The sequence below is a fragment of the Xyrauchen texanus genome, chromosome 3 (genome assembly GCF_025860055.1).
Source record: "Xyrauchen texanus isolate HMW12.3.18 chromosome 3, RBS_HiC_50CHRs, whole genome shotgun sequence".
NCBI classification, from domain to species: Eukaryota; Metazoa; Chordata; class Actinopteri; order Cypriniformes; family Catostomidae; genus Xyrauchen; species Xyrauchen texanus.
The window spans coordinates 22,108,007-22,130,395 of NC_068278.1; the positions used below are offsets into that span (position 1 = coordinate 22,108,007).

At 37.0% G+C, this 22,389-nt stretch overlaps 1 protein-coding gene across 1 annotated transcript; it reads left to right on the plus strand.

Moving 5' to 3' along the window:
* Positions 1-411: 411 nt before the first annotated feature.
* Positions 412-19,992, plus strand: LOC127624417 (uncharacterized). The gene is made up of 15 exons (XM_052099239.1): positions 412-782; positions 1,024-1,065; positions 1,232-1,292; positions 1,579-1,726; positions 5,458-5,554; positions 5,717-5,973; positions 7,365-7,697; positions 10,352-10,742; positions 12,452-12,533; positions 12,626-12,773; positions 14,378-14,480; positions 14,571-14,827; positions 16,347-16,509; positions 17,137-17,279; positions 17,712-19,992. Exons 1-15 carry the CDS (start codon positions 521-523, stop codon positions 17,778-17,780), a joined length of 2,556 nt encoding a protein of 851 aa, XP_051955199.1. The 5' UTR covers positions 412-520; the 3' UTR covers positions 17,781-19,992.
* Positions 19,993-22,389: the final 2,397 nt, after the last annotated feature.

The window sequence follows — 22,389 nt, forward strand, 5'->3', positions numbered from 1 at the left end:
TCAAATTATTAATTTTATACAATTATAAAATTATTTAATGTTTTTCATTTCAGAAATCTAGTCAGCTTAATTTAGATTCAATAAGTGCTTGAGAAAATAGTTAGGCCTGTGTATTGTATGTGTTATATGTAGCTCAATATGTGTTTGACAGCCAGTTGTGTCTCATGAAATTTCAGTGCAAAAATAAAATAAACACACACACACACACATATATATATATACATCTTAAAAACACATTTTGAATCCATGGGGAAATAATATTCATATGATTTAATTTGTCTGTAGAGTGCAGACGTGTTAATGGGATTTTTATTTTGAAAAAGGTGGACGTGTTGTCGCCGTCATTTCTCATTGGTGAAGCCAACAAAAGTCTAGGAAGTGGCACTCCCTTCTTGCGTTATGTGTGTTGCAAAAGCATGAACTCTGTCCTGTTTCCTAACTCCTACGTCCTCCTGCGGGAACGGGGCTATCCTGCTCGATGTAGTTTCAGTCTCTGAATGTAAATAGAAAAATACGGAAAATGTCCGAAACCATCAAAGAGCTCAGTGTTCATTACGATCCTATCAATGAAACCAATACTTTCACTAGTGGTGATATTGTGGAGGGGCGAATTGTTTTGGAAGTGACCAAAGAAATAAAAGTGGACAGATTATTTGTGAAGATTACGGGGGATGCGAAGGTACACTGGACAGAAAATTCAGGCGATGACGAAAGAAGCTACAGCGACCATGAAAGATACTTTAAACTAAAGCAATACTTAATTCAAGACAGCTCTAAGAAAGGTAAACGTTACTGAAAGACAGATACGATATTTGCCCAGTATGAAATATGTTTGTAGGTGTGCACTCTTAAATAACAAATATGCAAATGCTAGTTAAATGTTTAAAACCAAAATAGGGACAGGGGGCATGATGTTGTAAACGGTAATAAGGAAAATAAGTTGATTTGTAATAACAATGTATTTAAAAACTAAATATTGTCTGACTACTTTTCACTTCTTGTTTTCTTGTTTCATGTCTGCAGGACAAGAAGAAAAGGATACCACTCTTTTTATCGGAGAGACTTGTATGTGTTTTTCATGTAGTTTATATCTTAGATTTGCACTTTGAACTTTTCTAAATTACATGAAACTTGAAAAGGGTGGCTACTGTACTGAGAGTGCTGTAAACATGACAATGTTGCAATATTTGTAATATTGCAATAACAAATGAATGTCCCTTGTGTTACTCAGATGGGCAAGTTGTTAAACCAGGAAGTCACGTTTTTCCATTTAGATTTCAACTACCTCAAAAGTGAGTAATATTAAACTATTACATATTTGTCTTTAAAAAAACACCTTTAATGTTTTTTGCTCTTATGTAAATGTGCAAACCATAAAGATTGCTTTTTTTAAACAATATTTGCTTTAAAATAACCATGTTATTTGCTGATTATTTGAGAAAATTTGCATTAATAATGTTGTGCATTGGGCATAGCTATGCTTTTATGTATGTTTAATGGGTTTAGAAAAACACATGTCACCCATGTATTGTCAGTCTTTTGTCATAAACTAAAGATTTAGTTTGTCCATAATTTCAGAGCTCTGCCTCCAACTTTTCAAGGATGTCATGGCTATGTGAAGTACATCATAGAAGTTAAGCTGAAGAGGTCTTGGAAGATGACCAGTACTAAATCAAAGGAATTAATAATTGTGTTAAGAAATGAAGGGCTCAATGATCATTTACTGGTATGACTTCACAATAATTTTGCAATGTATCATAATATTTCTTAATATTGTATCAAATATACAATGTGATGAAGAGTATATGGAACCCCTCAAGCCCCTGGGATTGGCTATTTTAGCTACACCCACTACTAGCAGGTGCTTAAAATTAACCATACATCCATAATATATACTTAGATAAATATTATCAGTAGAATAGAGTCAAAAAGCGTCAGTGACTTTCAGTGTGGCACTTTCATAGGATGCCACCTGTAAAATGTTTGCGGTCTACATAAGGCCCAGACCTGAACCTCACTGAACACCTTTGGGATGAATTTGATTAACATTAATATACAGATTTCTGCAGTAATTTAAGATTAAATTCCTTGTACTACCTTCAGAACTCAAATAATGTCATTTCTTTGTTAAACAATTTGATTGTGACAGTACTACAGTTTTGTCTTGAAAACCTTTGGAATAAATTTAAGGTGTTATGGATATTTAATGGATATGACAAGTTGGTAGGTTTGGTCTTGGTGGAGGGTTTACTCACACTAGGCAATCTGTACCATGCTCAAGCACATTTGACCCACACAGTCCAGTTCCGTTGACTTGTGTGATCGCTTTGTACTGTGCCCGGGCACACGCTGAACCATGCCTTGGCCCGCTTGAAGAGGTAGGCTCGGGCACGATTCAGTTGGCTCAGGCATGGTACGCATCTAGTGTGATCACTAACCGTGACCGAGCACGGAACTCGAAACATGACGTGAGATGTGACTGGGCAAAGAGATCACTTTGGTCTATGGCATATGTGCGGTGTTTACTGGAAATTTGGGCTGACGAGAGAATATAAGAACAACTGGATACAATACACAAGAACTAGAGGTCGACCGATATAGGATTTTGGCGATACCGATAACTAAGTTGGGAAGACAAGCCGATAACCGATTAATTGGCCATTAGTTTTTAAAATTGATACTGAATGAAAAAAACATAATTTAAAGTAGGAATGCACCGATACCACTTCTTCTCTTCCATTTCGATACCGAAAATCTCAGTATCAGTTTAGAATATCTTTACATTATTGTGTGGATCTAATTGGGAGTACTCTTTAATATGTAAAGAAACACAAACCTCTAACTACACATTATTTCACTATAAACGTATAGTTTATTAAGAAACTCTTTATTAATAACTAGTATACTGGGTAATGGAGCAGCAAAATTAACAGTAGTTCCAGTCTTGAAGTCTTCAGTAGAAAATAAACTAGTGTTTTATTTTAGATTTAAAAAACAAAATAATAATTTCAACTTACATCTGGACTTTAAAGGATTCAGATCCATTTTTTTGTTCAATTTAGTTGTAAGACATCAGTCCAATTTTCATTCACACAGTTATTTTTTGGAACCCATTCAACTTAAATATTGTTATAAATTGTAAACAAATACTAATGATGACAACAATAATAATAAATAATTATTAATATTATTATTGAAATGTAATTTTAAATACAACAGTAAAATATTTTTAACGCTTTTATTTTGACATTCCATCCAAACTCTCCAGGAAGTCCTGTATGTGTCTGTTTGTAGGCAAGTTCACAGTAGTTTAATTCGCTTGTTATACAAATTCTGGTAAAATGCAACCCAGGTGCCGTTCTAAATGCATATTATAACTGAACCGAACTATTGAGCATCTACGTCTGATGTTGTTCGTGAGTAGCGCTCAAATATTGCGCATCACGTGAAGGCTAAAAATAGCTGCCTGTGCGTAAACATAGCCACTCCGTTTACTGACATTTTATATATTTACTTATTAAACACAGCCTTTTGTGATTCAAAAACTATTGCACGTCTTCAAGTGACAGAACACTTCACTTCTGGTGATGGGGTCTTTAATGTGAAACTAGGGCAAACTAGTGAATTGCAATGTCTTATGCTTTTTTTTTAACGCTTCTATACGATTCAGTGATATTTTTGTTTGTATTTTACGCTGTTACACTCGTTTAAATTCTCAAAGAAACTCGTCACACACACACCGAACACTTGATGATTATCTAATCAAAATGACAAAACCAGGTATTACTGTGAGGATAAAATGTTTTTATTAAAATCAGATGCGTTTCGTATTTGTTTTAAGTTTATCTTGGCTGGTTGAAGGTCTTTTACTAAAATCTCTCACTGCCTTTAAATATACAACTTAGCTGGTTAAAGCATGAACATGACTGAATATAAACTAATGCAAATAGAAGGTAATACATTTTATTTAAATACATTTGGGTAGGACTTACGTTTGTTTTGTCACATTGTTCTAACCGCTTGATGATAGCTTTAATGTTAGCGTCCTCTCAGCCTGATCTGCAAACATACTGCTGTTCTCTATTAATGCAGCATCTATTCAAGAAATTAATTACTTTATAATGATATGACAACATGTATTGTATACATTCCTTTTAGTTGTTTTAAATCTGCATTGTTCAGCTCCGTGCAGTCTCACGTTTCAAAACAACCATTACAGGCATCAGTGATAGTTTTTATTTCGCCTCTAGAGGCCGCTCTCATACTGTATAATGAAAGTGTGCCCTTCCCAGCCACTCCAGTACTGGACACAATAGGGGGAAATTATCAGTGTGGATTCTTGCCGATAACCAATAGTTCCACAAATCTTTATCGGTGCTGATCAATCGGCAAAACCGATATATCAGTCAACCTCTATTCACAACTATCTTCATGCTTGTGGATACCAAAGAATCATTGAGCAATGACGTGACATGCTGAAAAAACTGCGGGTTCAGTATCTGAAGGTACGGAATGCATTCCGTAAACCTGGCTGCTCCTCGGACTAAAATTTGCATTCCAGTGATACGATGCTTTTGACAATTATGCATGTGAGAGGGCTGTGTAAGTAACGTTACAATTATAGACTCCATTTTGCTCTGCGAGAGAAAAGTCACATCATAATGACATAAGCGTGCTCGGACACGGAATGTTAAGTGCAATGGGAGTGCAGGCCAGTGGGGAGGGGAGAAAATCATGCTTGGGCATGGTACAAGGCAACCTGGCCTAGTATGAGTATGTCCTAAATCTCCTTATACCACTGCTGCTATAGAGCATAGTAGGGGTGTGGAGCGAAGCCATTACATTGCGGTTTTTATAATGATCGACTCTTGCGCACCGGCTACCGCGAAATAGGGAGAAATACCCCTGCCTGGACACTATTTTTCCACTGAGAAAGCTGATCTTCAGAAAGCTGACAGCATCTCTGCCTGGGTGTGGCAACAGGTGATCGCACATGCTCTGTTTTTCTCTCTCTCTCTCTCTCTCACACACACACACACACATCCATCCTTGTTTATCCAATAACTTGTTCGAAACAGCACAAGTCATGATAATATTTCTGAAGTGACACTTTTGAATTACTAACAGAGGCTTGGATGCATTATTTTGTTTGAACCAGCAACGGCAGATTGTGATCCGTCGCATAAGAAAGTAGTTCCATACACAAATGTGTTTTTTTTATGACCATACTCAGTTTTTCCGAATTTTAAAAAAAGTACTTGTTCATTAAACTGTTGGGTGTAAGCAGTATCACACTTGCTATCATGCTATATGGCCCTAAATCAGCACTGCTGTGATTACCTAGGGCACTCTGCCTACTGCCTCGTGCCTGCGGCTGAATCACAGCTGTGCTGATTTTGGGCCATATCGCACTCTTGCTTGTTTGATGTTGCTTATATATATATTTTCTTCTTACAGCAACCACAATCTGGCACTAAAGACAAGAAGCTGAAACTTTTTGCCTCAGGAAAAGCATCAATAACGGCAACAACTGACAAAACTGGCTATATGCAAGGTGATGTTACATCATGATACAAACAAAGTTTAGCTCTTAAGTGCATCATTTAAAGCTAAGCACTGAAGACACTACAATCTCTGATTTCATTGTCATTATTTCTGTTTGGTTTTCATTATTGATAAATGATGTCCAAGTTCCATATTCTTATTTATGTTGCAGGTGAGACAATCAGAGTTTTTGCTGATATTGACAACTCTTCGTCTCGTGACGTCAAGCTAAAATACAGCCTCTCGCAAGAACAGATTTTCATTGCTGGTAGCAGCACTAATCGTGGATCCAAATTAATTGTCAAAGAGACTAAGCACCTCATTCCATCTAGAGACAAGACACAATTGATAATGGACCTGAAGCTCCCAACTGACATGGCTGTCTCCATCGAAAACTGTAGAATTATTAAAGTTCAGTACGAACTCAAGGTGAAAATTTTTCTTTCAATTTTGTATTGCCATACAGTATATCATTTTCAACTATATTTAAAATGTCTTTTACTTAAAGTTGTTGTAAGCAATTATGGAATGACATGCTGAAAATGTCTCCATTACCTGACAGATGCCACCGAATTGTAGTGTCCTAAATTATCTCATGTTCTGTGTTCTATTCATTGTGCTGCGTCCAGCTATTTTAGCTCAATAGAATGTTTGGTGGGAACGGCCCCCAACATTGCTTACAGCACTTTTGTTGTAGTATTCTGCCTACAAGACTTCACCTCTAATAATGAAATAAATACAGTAGGGCAGACCAGGGCTAGTTGTCATACAAGCTATATCTCAATTATGACTAAATTTGGAGTCAAAAGTCCAGTTGTACAAATTATGTTTTGTATGAACTGTATAGTTCAAACCCATCTTAAATTAGTATAATATTTGTAAATTCTAAAATCTAAAGTACATTTTCACTATTTTTCAAATATATCTTTAAAGGGTTGTTCATCCCAAAAAAAATCCTGAATTTAAATACTGAAAAGATTTTTAGAAAAATATCTCAAGTAAATGATGTCAAGAACTTTGAAGTCCCAAAAAGCATATAAAGTAAAAATAATCCATATGATTCCAGTGGTTGAATCCATGTCTTCAGAAGTGATTTGATAGGTGTGAGTGAGAAACAGATCAATATTTAAGTACTTTCTTTACTATAAATGATCCTCCCTGCCCAGTAGGTGACGAAATACAAAAATAATGTGAATCACTAAAAACAAAGAGAAAGTGGATATGTATAGTAAAAAAGGACTTGTATATTGATCTGTTTCTCACCCACACCCATCATATTGCTTCTGAAGATATGGATTAAATCACTGGTGGCGGCTATGGATTAGTTTTATTCTGCCATTAGATGCTTTTTAGCAGTTCTATCCACCATTCATTTGCTATGTATGGACCCACAGAGCTGAAATATTCTGAAATATAGTCATACAATTCTGGGCTGCCATAAGGATGAGTAAATTATGAGAGAATTTTCATTTTTGGGTGAACAATCCCTTTAAGATATGTAACTGAACATAATCAAACCACACTGGCATAAATTAAGCCAAGGGTCAACTATATAATGATGGCAGATTTTTACCAAAACGTTTTAGGACAAAGATATTCTTGCTATTATTGCATGTTGTCACAAAAGGTCACTGTGTGTTCAATTAACTGTATATTTTCTGGTTAATGATGGTAGAAATGTTTAACAGTGTTTTTGTAGTCAAGATTTTAAGGTATGTGGCTTTGCAGAAATTGAATTTCAGAAATTGAATTTTTTTCACTATTGTGACTTGCAGTTTATCAGCTCACTTAAACTATTCTTTATATTATTTTTTTTGCAGATATATCTGGATGTGCCTTTTGCCTCAGATCCAGAAATCAAATTCCCTGTGGTTATTCTTCCAGCCGTCCAACAGTGTGCTCCGTGGCTAGGCCCACCTGGAGGATTCCAGCCATATCCCCCACTTCAGCCTAACCTTGTCACCTATCCACCTGCTGATGCTGGTGTACTACCTCCTCCTCCACCAGCTACAGGGCTTTACCCCCCTCTGTACAACCCCACATACTCAGGGCCAGGGGTAATTGCTCCAAATGCCATGTCACCTGGTTTTCATCTGACTCCATCTGCACCACCTTTTGATCCAAATCAAAGCACTCAAGAGTTCTCTCCTAATGTGCCTCATTAGTCTTCTTTGCCAGCCAAACTTCTGAGTATCACTTATGCTGCTTCAATGATGACTCATTGGTTTTATGGACTTTATGCATGAATTCAAGCTCAGTGCTTATTATGGTGCCTTGTAAACATAACACTTTTCATTACAGGAAATGTATATTTTATTATCTTTTCATTTCCTTTTTTTTAAATTATTATAGATTTTTCTTTTGTGCTATGTGTCTTTTCAGCTTTAAGTAAATTCAAAGCATGATAACTTGAACCAGGAACCCCTGTCCGTGTACACGCATACAAAATAAAGTTTCTCTATATCTACAGAGGTGCTGAGAGGGATCAGCCCAGCCCAAGTTTACTTTTCTTTCCAGAACATTTGAACACAGCCTTCTAGCTAAACTAGATTTGCATTTCATTTTAAAGAAAAGTGTAAGATATTTCCAAAGCAACAGTGTAAACTGGCTCACCAATCAGCACATCCCATTTGTATAAACACAGGGGAACATTATCAATATAACAATTGATCAAAGGTTCTTATGTAGGCTACCTTTAACTGCACAACAAACAATAGGTCTGCTATAAATATAAACTGAAAAATTCCCTAAAGCAAAACCAAAACCATTCTATAGCCAGTCAAAAAAGTTCTGGAGAGAGAGAAAAATAGGTTTTTATGTCAACAGATTTGTAATTACCACTAGATGGTAGCACAATGCAACTATAACGCCATCTCACGTTTGTAGACGTGGGACAACCCAAGAGTTTTCGTAGCCACTGGGTGGTGCACAAGTATTCAAAGTGACAACGAACACGTACTGTAGTACAACTTTATTTCAAGGTCCTTTTGAAACTTTTCGCAATGTAGTCCTGCTTTACAGAAGAAACAAACATAAACGTTTAAAGTCCTACATAGGATGTTGGCCTACAGCAGATGAACCTGCAAGTGATGTTATGTAAAACCAATCTCAAACTTTATAATAATGATCCTTTAGCATCTTCCTCTCTTTCTCATCTGCTTATATTTCAGTCTAAAGGCTTTTTATAACCTAGGCTACATGTTTACACACAAAATCAGAATCGGCTTTACTGCCAAGTATGCTTACACTTACAAGCAATTTGTCTTGGTGTCATAAGCTTCCAGTACACAACAATACAATACAGCAAGGAGATAATAATAAAAATGTATTATAAATAAATACATATTGAACAGAAAATAAAGTATATATAGAATACACAAAAATTATATATATATGTAGTGCAAATACAAATCTGTTATATACAGTTAGATGTGTTGGATAAATATAAAAAGACTAAACTGTGTATTGTACATAGTTATTCCTCAAAGGGGCAGTTTTAACTGTTCTGAGGGAAAAAACTGTTCTTGTGCCTGATGGTTCTGGTGCTCTGTAGCATCGTCCAGTAGGCAACAGTTCAAAAAGGTAATGGGCTGGGTGAGTGGGGTCCAGAGTGATTTTTTTCCTGCCTTTTTCCTCATTCTGGAAGTGTATAGTTCTTGAAGGGGGGTGCAACCAGTAATCCTCTCAGCAGTCTGAACTGTCATTTGTAGTCTTCTGATATACGAGACTCGATGACTGCTGAGTAGAACTGTATTAGCAGTGCCTGTGGCAGGTTGAACTTCCTCAGCTGGCAAAGGAAGTACAAACTGTGCTGGGCCTTTTTTTACAATGGAGTCAATGTGGCTCTCCCATTTCATGTCCTGTGAGATTGTAGTGCCCAGGAACCTGAATGACTCCACTGCTGCCACAGTGCTGTTTAGAATGGTGAGAGGGGTCAATGTTGGGGTATTCCTCCTTAAGTCCACAATCATCTCCACCGTTTTAAGTGTGTTCAGCTCCAGGTTTTGACTGCACCAGACGGCCAGCTGTTCAACTTCCCTTCTGTATGCCGACTCTTCATCATCCTGGATGAGGCTGATGACAGTAGTGTCATCTGCAAACTTCAGGAGATTGACAGAGGGGGTCCTTGGTGGTGCAGTCATTTGAATACAGGAAGACAAGTGGTTGGGAGAGCACACATCCCTGGGGGTAATCTGTGTTTGAAGTGAATTTCCCCTGTCTCACTATTGCTGCCTGTCTGTCAGAAAGCTGGTATATAGATGTATTGCTTTGTGTATATGTAGTGCATGCTTGGATTAGTGAAATGAAAGGTGTTTATTGCAGCGCTATTACTTCTTTATAGACCCCAGAGGTAAAAACTGTCCCAAATAAGCATTTTTATGCTCCATTAATTTCTGCAAAAAGCACATTAATAGTGATGTTGTGCATTCCTAGAAGAACCCAGGCCCTAATTCAAACAAACAAGCCTATGTTACTCTGTAACCAAACTGTTAAAACATTCATGTGAAACTCTACCTAAAAGTGTGAAAAAATTACTAGACTTCCACGTATTCTTTTAAAACATTGCTCAGCTGTTCGGTATTATTTGGACCATGAACTGGTCAAAGAACTGCACAAAAAGCGGAAGAAGGGGGACGGGTAGAAGTGATGCGCATGCGCAATATCTTGTTTTTCACAAGAGCAGCGCTTAAAGAGAGTCGGCAGGAGAAATATCGCTGTCTTTCATTGCAGACCATCAAGCCTTCAGCCGAGACGCGATGACAGCATCCGTTGCTGTTGTTCAGCTCTCGCACCTCCATGACACTACCCAGTGTTAAGTCTTGCTTTTTTCACAAGAGATTATTTTCCTAGACTTTGCAGAGTGTGTGTTGGGTTTTGTTTTTCTACAGAACTTTGTACATTTTATTTTCTTGCCACCATGGTGCTAGGAAAGATAAAGAGCTTCATTGTAAGCTACGACTGTCTAAATGACAGCAATATCCCTGTTTTCTCTAGCGGGGACACCGTCTCAGGAAGAGTTATTATCGATGTCACCGGCGAGATTCGCGTGAAGTCCCTTAAAATTCACGCCAAAGGATTTGCGAAAGTTCGTTGGACAGAATCGCGAAATGCTGGATCCAACACTGCCTACACGCAAAATTATACAGACGAAGTGGAATATCTGAATCATAGAGACATCCTTATTGGCCATGAACGAGGTAAGCGTGCAGATCAAATATGTCGATTTTGAAGAACATTAAATGTACTGTTAGGATGGATGCTCCATGGTCCAGGATGACATAGGCTACTTTGGATGCTGCACTGTACTTGTTGACCAGTCGACCTGGAGATAGCCCACTACTGTGTGTAATGTGTAGGCATATAGCTTTATTTTATTTTTCGTTGTATGTATGTATTCATTTGTTAGATTTAATTAGCTTGGTGATAAATCCATATTATGCATCACTGCCATACATATGGAACATTACATGACAGCCTCAATAGGGCATTACAAAGTAACGATTTGGCAACACACAAAAATGATCCCTTTAGATATTTTTTGTATGTCTACACATAAACAGTCTTTTCAAGAATCAGTGAAGTAGCTCGAATGAACGGTGGGAATACTTTTCTCATCTACAGCCTTGTTTAAAAAAAACACACACTATTCGAATATTTAAGTAAAATAAACTGAGACATCCATATATTTTCTATAATAAACGCGTAAAATAAATAAATAATGATAATTATTTGATAATAATGATGACTAGTATTTCGGCATAGTGTCTTAAGTTTCCACCCATTGTTAGAAGCGGTTCAATCCTGTTTTGATGCAGTGTCTAGCAGTGCTTGTCTCTGATTGGTGGACGCGTCAACGTGTCTTCAATGACATCATGCTTTTGCGGAAAGTGAGGAAAAACATCTGCAACTTTGCACACATATTTGACTTAATACACTATTTTTGACCAGATATAGATGCATTACGTAGTCCAGTATTCCAAATAAGTTCCCTTCAAACGGAAAAGACAACATCATTACATTAATATTCTTGCATACAATGTTAATACATCCAAACAAACTGTGTAATGCCTTGTTCATAATCTGTCGGCTTTCTTGGTCTGGAAGTTTTTGTTGGTCTGTTGCTATGAAATAGCTTTTGGAGAAGCTAGTCAATATTTGTCTTATGTTGAAACTCTGTGTACAAATCAAGTAGTGCATGTTATGACTATGTTAATTGCATGCGCATTGTAATTTCAAAGACAATCGTTCCTCTGTAAAATCAAATCTGATATGTGTAATTATGATGTACATTTGCTGCTTTTGGTTACAATAAAGAAATCGATTATGGAAATTTGTCGTTTTTTGTCGTTTGTGATTGCTGGTGTCTCCTTTTTTGTCATGTTTCCCTCACGTGTAATATTGAATGGGAGAATACTCATATAGTGCACGCCGCAGTACACGCAAAGATTCAAGCGCGCGCGCTCACTGAATGCTTAATTCGCGAGCCACACCGGCACATGGAGGCAGCTGGCTCCGGTTTAGGCCGGTCTTCTCTTGCTGGAGTCTGCCTTTGATTGACAGCTCCGATCGTGCTTGTGTACCACAATGGTGTGCTGAGCCGCCGAAACAGATACCTTCCCGGTGTTTTTTAGTACCACATTATCCTTATGTTTCAAGTGGACTGCAGTGCATTTTAAGAGCATTTTCCCATCCTGAAGACTAATACAGAACCTGAACATACTCAAATACACCTGCGCATGAAGTGCAATGTGATTAAACATGTACAATGCAAATGTGAATTACAAATATAATAATGATATAGTGGAGTTTATGAAAGAGATTGCATTAGATCATTTATTAAACAAGAAGATACCTTAATGCTTTACCAGGTAAGGTATATTTGGAATATTGTTCTCTTCTGTTTCAGATGATGATAACTCTGAGGAGGGACTCACCACTATTCATTCAGGAAGACATGAGTATGCATTCAGCTTTGAGCTTCCACAAACGTGAGTGTCATTGTGATTATGGCACCAAACCAAATCATTATTCACCTGTAGGTTTCTTTCACACTTATTGTATCTCCTTTTTCCACATGCAGACCTCTGGCTACCTCGTTCGAAGGAAAGCATGGCAGTGTGCGCTACTGGGTAAAGGCTGAGCTACACAGGCCGTGGCTTCTGCCCATGAAGACCAAGAAAGAGTTTACAGTCTTTGAACACATCGACATCAACACTCCTCTCCTGCTGGTGAGTGCTTGCATTCAGTGCAATGTTGTAGAATACTCAAGGTTCATGTAGGGCTGGGCGATTCATTTTATTTTATTTTCAATTACGATTTAGGCTTTCAAATATTATGAAAACAAAATAATCGAGATAAAATGAATATTTTGCCACATTCCGTTTTGCAATGAAACATCCCGGCATTATATCTTTAAAGCATCCTTTATTAAAGTTTAGATAATAAGGAAGCGGGTTATGAATATAAACTCCGAAACTGGCTCTGTGCAATCAGCGCCATGTCTGTGAGTTGCGTGAAGTGAGCAGGGAAGAGATTGAATCTTCTCCTGGCTGATGCACTCTCTGGCGCTGGGATGCTCATCACTCACGCGCAAAAAACAACCTGCTATATTTGTGATAGCCTTGGCCTGTGTCACTTATTAGAAAGTTCATATTCTTATTCTGCTGTTGAAAGTAAACAAGAGCACGTCATTTTATAATTCGCTAGTGATCTATTAACAGCTGTGCCCTGTTTTATTGACAGGCGGCGTATGTGTGTGTGTGCTAAACATGCACATGTGTTCCGAAAATGCTGTTGCTAATGCGCACCTGAACGGCTAAATACATTAAAAAATTTCACCAAAAATGCCCATATTAGTGAGGTATTCATGTAAACACAGAGAGTGATGTCTAAAGTGAATGTAAACAGCTGAGAAAATAGCAGATTTGTATTAAAATGTCAGCTAATATTTGTATAAATGTAAGCTAATAGACCTTCTGCCGTCACTTGTGTCATTATAATAATCAAAAAGCCATAACAAGAAAATGAGAAAACACTCACTGCTCTTGACTGCGTAAATTTAGTGGCTTTAAAAACTATTAATATGTTCGAATTATACAGTAAAGACCAGCAGTAGTTTTATGTTGCATTTCATTCTGAATATTTACTTGAATACTTGAAAATGCTGTTAAATGTTTTTAAAGCTGTCAAAAAAGCACTGAACTTTCTTCATTTGTATTTTTAGTTCTGTTATTTTTAATCTATTTCTATTAATTGCTGATATTGTTAATTTATTACTGACTGTTGTCTAGTCTTGTATAATTACTTAAGAACTTAAAATCATTCTTACATAATTAACATATTAGTTTGTGTTATTATTTGTTGTGGTTTTGAAGCTGGTACTGAGAATCATCAAATTTCACTACCGATTACTGACATTTTGGTATTGTGATAATGTATAGCCTTTATTGTACATGGTAGATCTTGCTGCAATAACATGATGAAAAAGTAGCTCTCATTCCATATAAGTGTGAGCACCCCTGCTGTAAATGATGGTGATGGAGGCTTTACTATATTTGACTACCATACATAACGTAATATAATTATCATATGACAATAGCCTCCTCCCCTTTCCCAGTTCAGTGTACATTTCAAGTTTAAGGATATTCACTGTTAAAAAGACAAGTTTTTTAAAAAGTTCAATAAATGTATGGTGTTTCCAAAGTCAACGAGTAATCGTGTTAAATAATCATGATCTCAACATTGACCAAAATTATCATGATTATTATTTTTGCCATAATCAAGCAGCCCTAGGTTCTTGTATTTAAGAGTCTTGTTTTTCACCTTCCCACAGTCTCCACAGGCAGGCACTAAAGAAAAAACACTATGCTGCTGGTTTTGCACCTCAGGTCCAATCTCCTTAAGTGCCAAAATTGAACGGAAGGGTTATACTCCAGGTAACAATCTTTGGACCTTGACATTGTATGTATTTTTTGTACTCATATACTTACCGTTACATCAAGTGAACTTTTTGTTTGTTTACACAGGAGAGTCCATTCAGATCTTTGCTGAGATTGAAAACTGTTCCTCACGAATGGTCGTGCCAAAGGCTGCCATCTACCAAACACAGACCTTCTATGCCAAAGGGAAGATGAAGGAGATCAAGCAATTGGTGGCAAACATCCGGGGAGAGTCGCTTTCTTCTGGCAAGACGGAGACATGGAATGGAAAGATGTTGAAAATTCCCCCTGTGTCACCCTCCATACTAGACTGCAGTATCATCAGAGTGGAGTACTCACTCATGGTAAGTTGTGTGCTTTTATAATTTTATATTTTGGTTTTATATTTTTGTATTGTTTATTATATTATTTAAATATATATTATACTTTTTTAAATGTCACTAGCTTTTTGTATTTCGTTTTGTGTTTTGGTTTTTAATGTCAGTTTTGTTTTAGTTAGTTTTAATGGTGCATAAATAGTTTTTATTTCCTTTGTTTAAAAAAGTATTACATATATATATATGTATATTGGTTTTTTTTTAAACAAAAGGAAATGAAAAGAAATATAACAAAATATTATCTGCAACACTTTGTAATAAGGTTGTATTTGTTAACATGTGTTAACTACATTAGTTAACATGAACTATCAATGATCAAAACTTACAGCACTAATGAATGCTTTTCATTATTCAAATTCCAACATATAATAGCATATGTTTAGAAGTTTGTGTAGAACATTATTTAATGCATTATGAACAACCATTAACTACAATTAACAATTGTACATTTATAAATTAACACTGACCAATATTTAAAAATGCTATATAATTATTATTCTTTGTTAATTGAAGATAGCTAATACATTTGTTTATGTTTGCATAAAGGACCTCATTGTAAAGTGTTATCAATATTGTTTGCCTGTGATGGCACTTGATCAGAAACTACTCATGGCCAAATAATACCAAAAGATAAAAATGTTATTTGTCAAATTCACAATGACATTATACTGCAGCACTTACTGGCATAAACAGAATGTGCTATAAAATGTGCCTTTGGTGATACATTCAGCAGTAACTACTCTGACATCTCTGCAGCATTTATGAGGAGCATATTTTGGTGTCACCCAAAGCCCCTCCCCCAGATGTTTGAGCCTCTAAATCATCCAACAGTTACTGAAACCATGAAAACAAAAGTAATTTCCTCCACAATCCTATTTAGATTTTGTTTGTGTTGTAGGGCACATTTGTAGTTTCAGTTTATTTTTATTTTTTTATTTTAGATAACATAATATTTTTTTCACTGCTAGTTTTCATTTAAGTAATTGTTTTCATTAACAATAATAACCTTGCTTCTAATGCAAGAATTTGTAAGACCGCAAAACCGTTCAAATGTGTTCAATGCTGTTGAAGGATCGGTTCCTTGAAACTCGTCTTGCTCTTCAAAAAATGCAGCATTATGACGATAACTAGATTATTCCAACTGCTGTCAGCACAGACTGCTAAGAAGATCAGCCAAAAATATCTGATGAAATTCAGGCTAATAAGTGTCAATGACCTATTAAGCCCACAAACCAATCTTGTCAGTGCTTTGCTTGTGAAATGGTCGGCTCCCATAATGGTTACCCTCATATCTGAATATGAGCTCCATATTAGATATATCAGTAGCATCATTGCTAATTAATGTGTTTAATGTGTGGATATAATGTTAATATGCTGTGAGCACTTCTATAATGCAATTTAATCTTTAGTTATTTGCTATTTGGCTGAAGCTCTTTATCTAAAGTGAATTAAGTATTGACCCAGTATGACTGATTTTTATCTGCAGGTATATGTGGACATCCCAGGAGCCATGAACCTGTCTATCAACCTGCCCCTGGTGATTGGCACCATCCCCCTCCACTCCTTTGGTAGCCGTACCTCCTCTGTCAGCAGCCAGTGCAGCATGACCATGAGTTGGTTAGGCATGGCCCTCCCCGAGAGGCCTGAAGGTAAAGAACTTTACATAATACTGCCTGGTATTCTGCTAGGTTGTCAGTTATTACCATTTGTTTTGATGAATCTTAAGATGTTTCAGTTTATCCCAAGAAATGGTGGGTGAAATAATTTTACCCCCTTGTGTTGTCTCAAACTTGTATGACTTTCTTACTTATGTGGAACACAAAATGAGATGTTAGGTAGAAGACAGCTTCAGTCACCATTCACTTACATTATTTGGAGAAAAGATGCAATAAAAGTGATTGATTACTTAGGATGTGAGTCCCTAACATTCTGCCTAAAAAGTAACAAGTAAGAAAGTCATATTGGGTTGAAACACAAGTGAGTAAAGGATGACAGAATTTTTATTTTTAGCTGAACAACCCCTTAGAGACTAGAGTCTGTGTATATGAAGATCATGTGATGCCCTCTGAATCAGATTATAGAGGAAGCAGATACTAGAGGAGAGCTGAGTGGTTAGACATTTAGAGTTTGTATGAAAAACGTGTTGCTTAGTATTCTTTTAAATTAAACACCCGGAGAGGAAGTTGAGTTCAGCAGATTACACTGTGTGCTCAAAAAGAACCAGATAATGTGATTGGCACAGTAACAATGTTAACATAAAATTTTTTGGTTTGCAGCTCCTCCAGCCTATGCGGAGGTAGTCACAGAAGAACAGCGGCAAAGCTGTCTGGAAGTGCCCACAGGACGGGAGAACTTTGATGGCCCTCTGTTTGCCTACATCCAGGAATTTCGATTCCGGCCCCCTCCGCCCTACTCTGAGGTAAGATTTTAGTGTTAAAGCTGAGATGCGTAGTTTTTAAATACAGAGATAAATGTAAGTAAGCCATTTGTAGGTTAATTTCCTCAAAAACTGTAAACACTGTGATTGGTTTTATGTGACCCATCCATACCGATACAATAACATTGACTCAACCAATGGCGTGAGTTAGGGGTGGGACTATCTGTTTGCCGAAATGTTGCATTTTCAGAACGCTGTTTGAAAACGAACGTTTATTTTTGCAATTCCATTCGGTGCCACTAGTGGTGAAAACAATTACACACTTCAGATTTAATGAATATAAAATTGACAGTAGTGCCATGATACATGCATTACATTTTGTGGATGATTATTTTTGGTATATGTGAATATAGCTTGTATATTTCAAATAAGTGTCTAACTCCAGCTGTGTCTTTGTCTTTCCCTTTTTGTCAGATTGATCAACATCCAGACCAAGCCACATCAACCATGGAGCAGAGACTCAACATCTGCCCATCACGCTGAGAAATGAACGGCACGAGTCCAAAGCAGTTGGGCTTCAGGAGCTTTCGTATTTGTTTATCTCCTAGTGACAGTGATTGTTCACTATGCTTTCACCACTGAGAGAAAACAAACATGTATGGGGAAAATCCAGAAGTAAGAGTGTGGGAAGTCACTCAAATTACTCCATGCCCAACCCAGAGTCACGGTCACAAAGGCTTGTCTGTGTTGAAGCCCAAACGATGGGCACACCCCCGTCGGACTAAGCTGGCAGTGCTTCTTCTTCATACGAGTTACTTTGCTCATGCTTTTCTGTAAAGATTGACAAAGAACTTGCAGACCTTTTCAGATACTTGAAGAGAGATGCAAGAAAACACTACAGCCATAGCCATTCACTTTGAAGAAATGTATCTGTTTTGACTTTTGCACATTTCTGTTTTCTTTGATTGAGATGTGTGACTCAGTTTTAAAATCACAGTTTCATCCTCTTGCTATGTTGGACTAAGCTAATAATGTAGTCTCGCTTTATCCGCACAAAGAGAACAGATTCGGATGAAAACAGACTGAAAGGACTGACGTAATGTACTTATCTCATTTAAGCTCTTTTTCATTGATTGTGTTTCCTTGCAGACACACGCAGTAATCTGTGCTTGGTAACATGCTGTCTAAAAGCTCTTTGCAATGTTGCCTCGTAACCCAAGTGTGGCTTTTGTTTTATTTTCTCCTGTTCACAAGGACTTTATTTTAGATTTTAAGTGTAGAATGCCTTTAAGCCGAACATCATAGTTTGCTTGGTTTTAAAATTGTTGCACATGTTTCTTGGTAGAGAAGCAACTGTCCAGCTCTAGCCACTCATGTGTGTGCACAAGAGTGGAGAGATAAAACAGGGTGGGGCCCAGGCAGGCTACCCTCAAATGGCCTGAAGAGTCTTTTGCCTTTCTGTTTGTAGTGCATAGCAGTGCAGGTCTCTCTGGGGAAAAAAGCACTCAGTCTCAGGTGATCGTCTCAATTGCCAAATGATGAAAACAAAAAATGGTGTAGAGTATGTTTCTATTGCACTTTTAAAGTTGAAGGAATTAGACTAAGGAGGAAAATCAGATTCAATATTGAAATTATATAAAGAGAAGAGATATGCATTAAGATGCATGGCAGCTTTCAAAGACTTGATGGAATTCCCTTTTTGTCCTGCTGCGCTTACAGACTCAATTTGACATAATGTTTCTACAGACCAGTGAAGCTAGGTATAACAGAGTACCTGAATGAGAAATTGAAAAGGCTTTAAAGAAAGAAGAGGATTTTGGCTCAAGTCCTATCCAGAGATATATGTATCCAGTTGAAATGAGTCATACATTTGTTTTAAAAACTCATTCAACTACTAAGGTAGTCTAGGCTCAGCACCTGCTTGGCCATCAAAAGAACTTGAAACTGTAAAATCTGCTTATATCTGGTTGAGATCTGGAGAAAGTTTGACATTCAACCATTTACCAAAATAGATTCAGCAATGTTTGACTTTTAGAGTTTGTCAGATCGTGTGTTTGCGTGTGTATATGCGTAAAGTAAGGGTGTTGATGGAGCACTGCTTTGGGCATAAACAAAGTGAAGTGGTCTTAACATAGTTGCCTTGATTAAGAACTGTCCTTAACTTGCTTTATCATCTAAGTTAGCCTGACTAATCTTCAGCCTATTGTCATTTAGTCTTAGTACTATTTAGTTAAAAAGGACAAAAAGGGAAAACAAAAAGTCATTCAAAGCGAGCGTTGATCATTTGACATGCCACTTTGATTTTAATGGGTTTTAATTCTCTTCAAATATGGGTTCTTGTAATTATTATGGGCATTTAGTGTTTGTTTGCCAGACAAACAAATTACTCTATTATGGGAACAATAGCTGTAGCGCACCTCTAGAGAAATGGGTAGTCCATGAACTGAAGAGATAATTAAACGAAGAAGAAAATTACCTGCTTTCTTTACTATTTTATAGTTTGAAATTGAACCAATTGATGACAGGATAAGCTTAAAGTGTTAAAGCTAAACTCTTGACTCTGTCAGGAAAGACCTGTTGTGGGAATATGGTATGTTTTTTAAATCAAGTGCAATATTTCTTGTTTGAGTTCATTTTGTCTCAGTTTTATACTTTGTCTTATTTCATTGCCATTTATTTCAGAGATCGTTATTAATTTATGTTCATGTTGGTTTTAACGTTTGTCTTAGTTCTTCCTTGGAAATAAATAAACCTCTCAGAAATAATATAATTTGTTGTGTTTTATTTCTGGTCTATTTTGACAGCAAAGCAGAACTAATATGATAATTATATTTGACCTCTGTATTATCTAAACTGTAAACCATAATTATTGATTAGGTTAATTATAGATTATTTCTTTCTTCCTTTATTTATATCTTTCTTTCTTTGCTTAACTAGTGCTTTAGGGTCCAGATCAGATAAAGATGAGGTTAAACCACTTTAAGGTGTTGGACTTCAAGACGCCAGCATGGTTTATAAGTTCTGACCTTATGACCTCAGCTTATCGATTTTAACTGGGGACAAAATTGACCTAGGGGTCAAGTGAGGTCACAAACTTTGGCTGACAGGGTGGGTTGGAAATGTATATGACGTAAGGTTCATGTTAGAACTGGTCAGAAACACAAAATTTTTTGGCTCAGGAAATTTAAAGGGACAGCAGAATAAAAGTATAACTCCAGTGGTTAAATCCAGATCTTCTAGTAATGCTGGATGACGTTTGTCTTTTTACCATGTTTTCTGCTTGCCAGATTTATTTATTTTTTATGTTGTGCGTGAAAATCCCAGGAGATAAGCAGTTACAGAAATACTCAAACCAGCTCATCTGGCACCAACAATCATGCCACGTTCCAAATCACTGAGCTCATATTTTTTCCCCATTCTGATGGCTGATGTGAACATTAACTGAAGCTCCTGATACATATCTGCATGATTTTATGCACTGCACTGCTCATGCTACCAAACGATTGGCTGATTAGATATTCCCATGGATGATTGTTGGTGCCAGATGGGCTGGTTTGAGTATTTCTGTAACTGCTGATCTCCTGGGATTTTCACACACAACAGTGTGCCAATGGTGCCAAAAACTAAAAAATAAGATCCAGTGAGTGGCAGCTCTGTGGACGGAAATGCCATGTTGATGAGAGAGGTCAACAGAGAATGGCCAGACTGGTTTGAACTGACAAAGTCTACGGTAACTCAGATAACCCCTCTGTACAATTGTGGTGACAACAATAGCACTCAGAATGCTATTGTGAGATGCGGGATGGCATTGTTTGGCAGCACAAGGGGGACCTACACAATATTAGGCAGATGGTTTTAATGTTGTGGCTGATCTTTGTATGTGAAAATCAACAAGCAAGAAAGCATATAATACTCAAAGAGTCTGTGCGTGTACATGAGCATGTGTGTGTTTGTGTGTGCGTGCGCATTCGTGTGTGTGGTGATGTTGGATGGATGAATGGATGTTGGATGCAGTTCAGGGTAGGATGAAGTTGAAAAAGAAAGCAAGTAATTATCAAAAGACTACATTCTAAAAAATGTATAGATCACAAATGTACACAAGGAATTTAAAGTTAACAATTTATTTCCAATGCCATACAAAAGAAGGAAAAAATGTATTGGCTGCATATATATAAAAATAACAAGTCTGGGTTGGTGTGGATTTTGATGCCAGTTTTTACTAACTACCAATGTAGTCGTGAGTTCAGAACCCAACTTATTTATTTTCCATGTTGCTGAATGTGCCATTATGTACTGATCCTACTTTGGCATCTTTGGCACAGCTGCATGTAGTTTCTTTTTCCACTAAACTGCAGTGAAATCAGAAACAAGTGACAAAGCCTCCCCATGTCAGTAAATAATGCAATAAAGTTGGCTTGACGTTGGACGTTCTTGATTCACAAATAGTTGCACATTTAGGGACCGTCTCTAAAGATACAGCAACATTGGAGCATACAAATCCAAAACATTTACAATCATGTCCATAACATAGAGTATCAAATCAAATCAAATCAAATCACTTTATTGTCACACTACCATGTACACAAGTGCAACAGTAGGTGAAATTCTTGTGTGCAGTTCCAAGCAACATAGCAGTCATGACAGTGACGAGACATATACCAATTACAATAAACAACATACTTACACAAAACAATTTACAAATCAAATGTACACATACTTACACAACACAATAATTATATACAAATGTACAGTAAACAATACACACAATATACAATACACAATATACAATACAATAAGTAGGAGTATATGAAATATATATATATGAAGTAGTATATTGAGGAGAATATGTTGACAGTCCAGTGTGAGATTATAGATTAATAAAGTGCAGTGCTAATTATTGATCGTGATAGATCAAGTGTTCAACAGTCTGACTGCTTGGGGAAAGAAGCTGTCATGTAGTCGGTTGGTGCGGGTACTGATGCTGCGATACCGCCTGCCTGATGGTAGCAGTGAGAGCAGCCCATGACACGGGTGGCTGGAGTCTCTGATGATCCTCCGAGCTTTTTTCACACACCGCCTAGTGTATATGTCCTGGAGGGAGGGAAGCTCACCTCCGATGATGTTTCTGGCAGTTCGCCCCACCCTTTGCAGG

Coding starts and splice junctions, on each gene's coding strand:
- LOC127624417 (XM_052099239.1), top strand. CDS start 521: ATGTCCGAAACCATCAAAGAGCTCAGTGTTCATTACGATCCTATCAAT. Junction 7,698..10,351: donor CTCAAGAGTTCTCTCCTAAT/GTGCCTCATTAG, acceptor CCATGACACTAC/CCAGTGTTAAGTCTTGCTTT. Junction 17,280..17,711: donor CCCCTCCGCCCTACTCTGAG/GTAAGATTTTAG, acceptor CCTTTTTGTCAG/ATTGATCAACATCCAGACCA.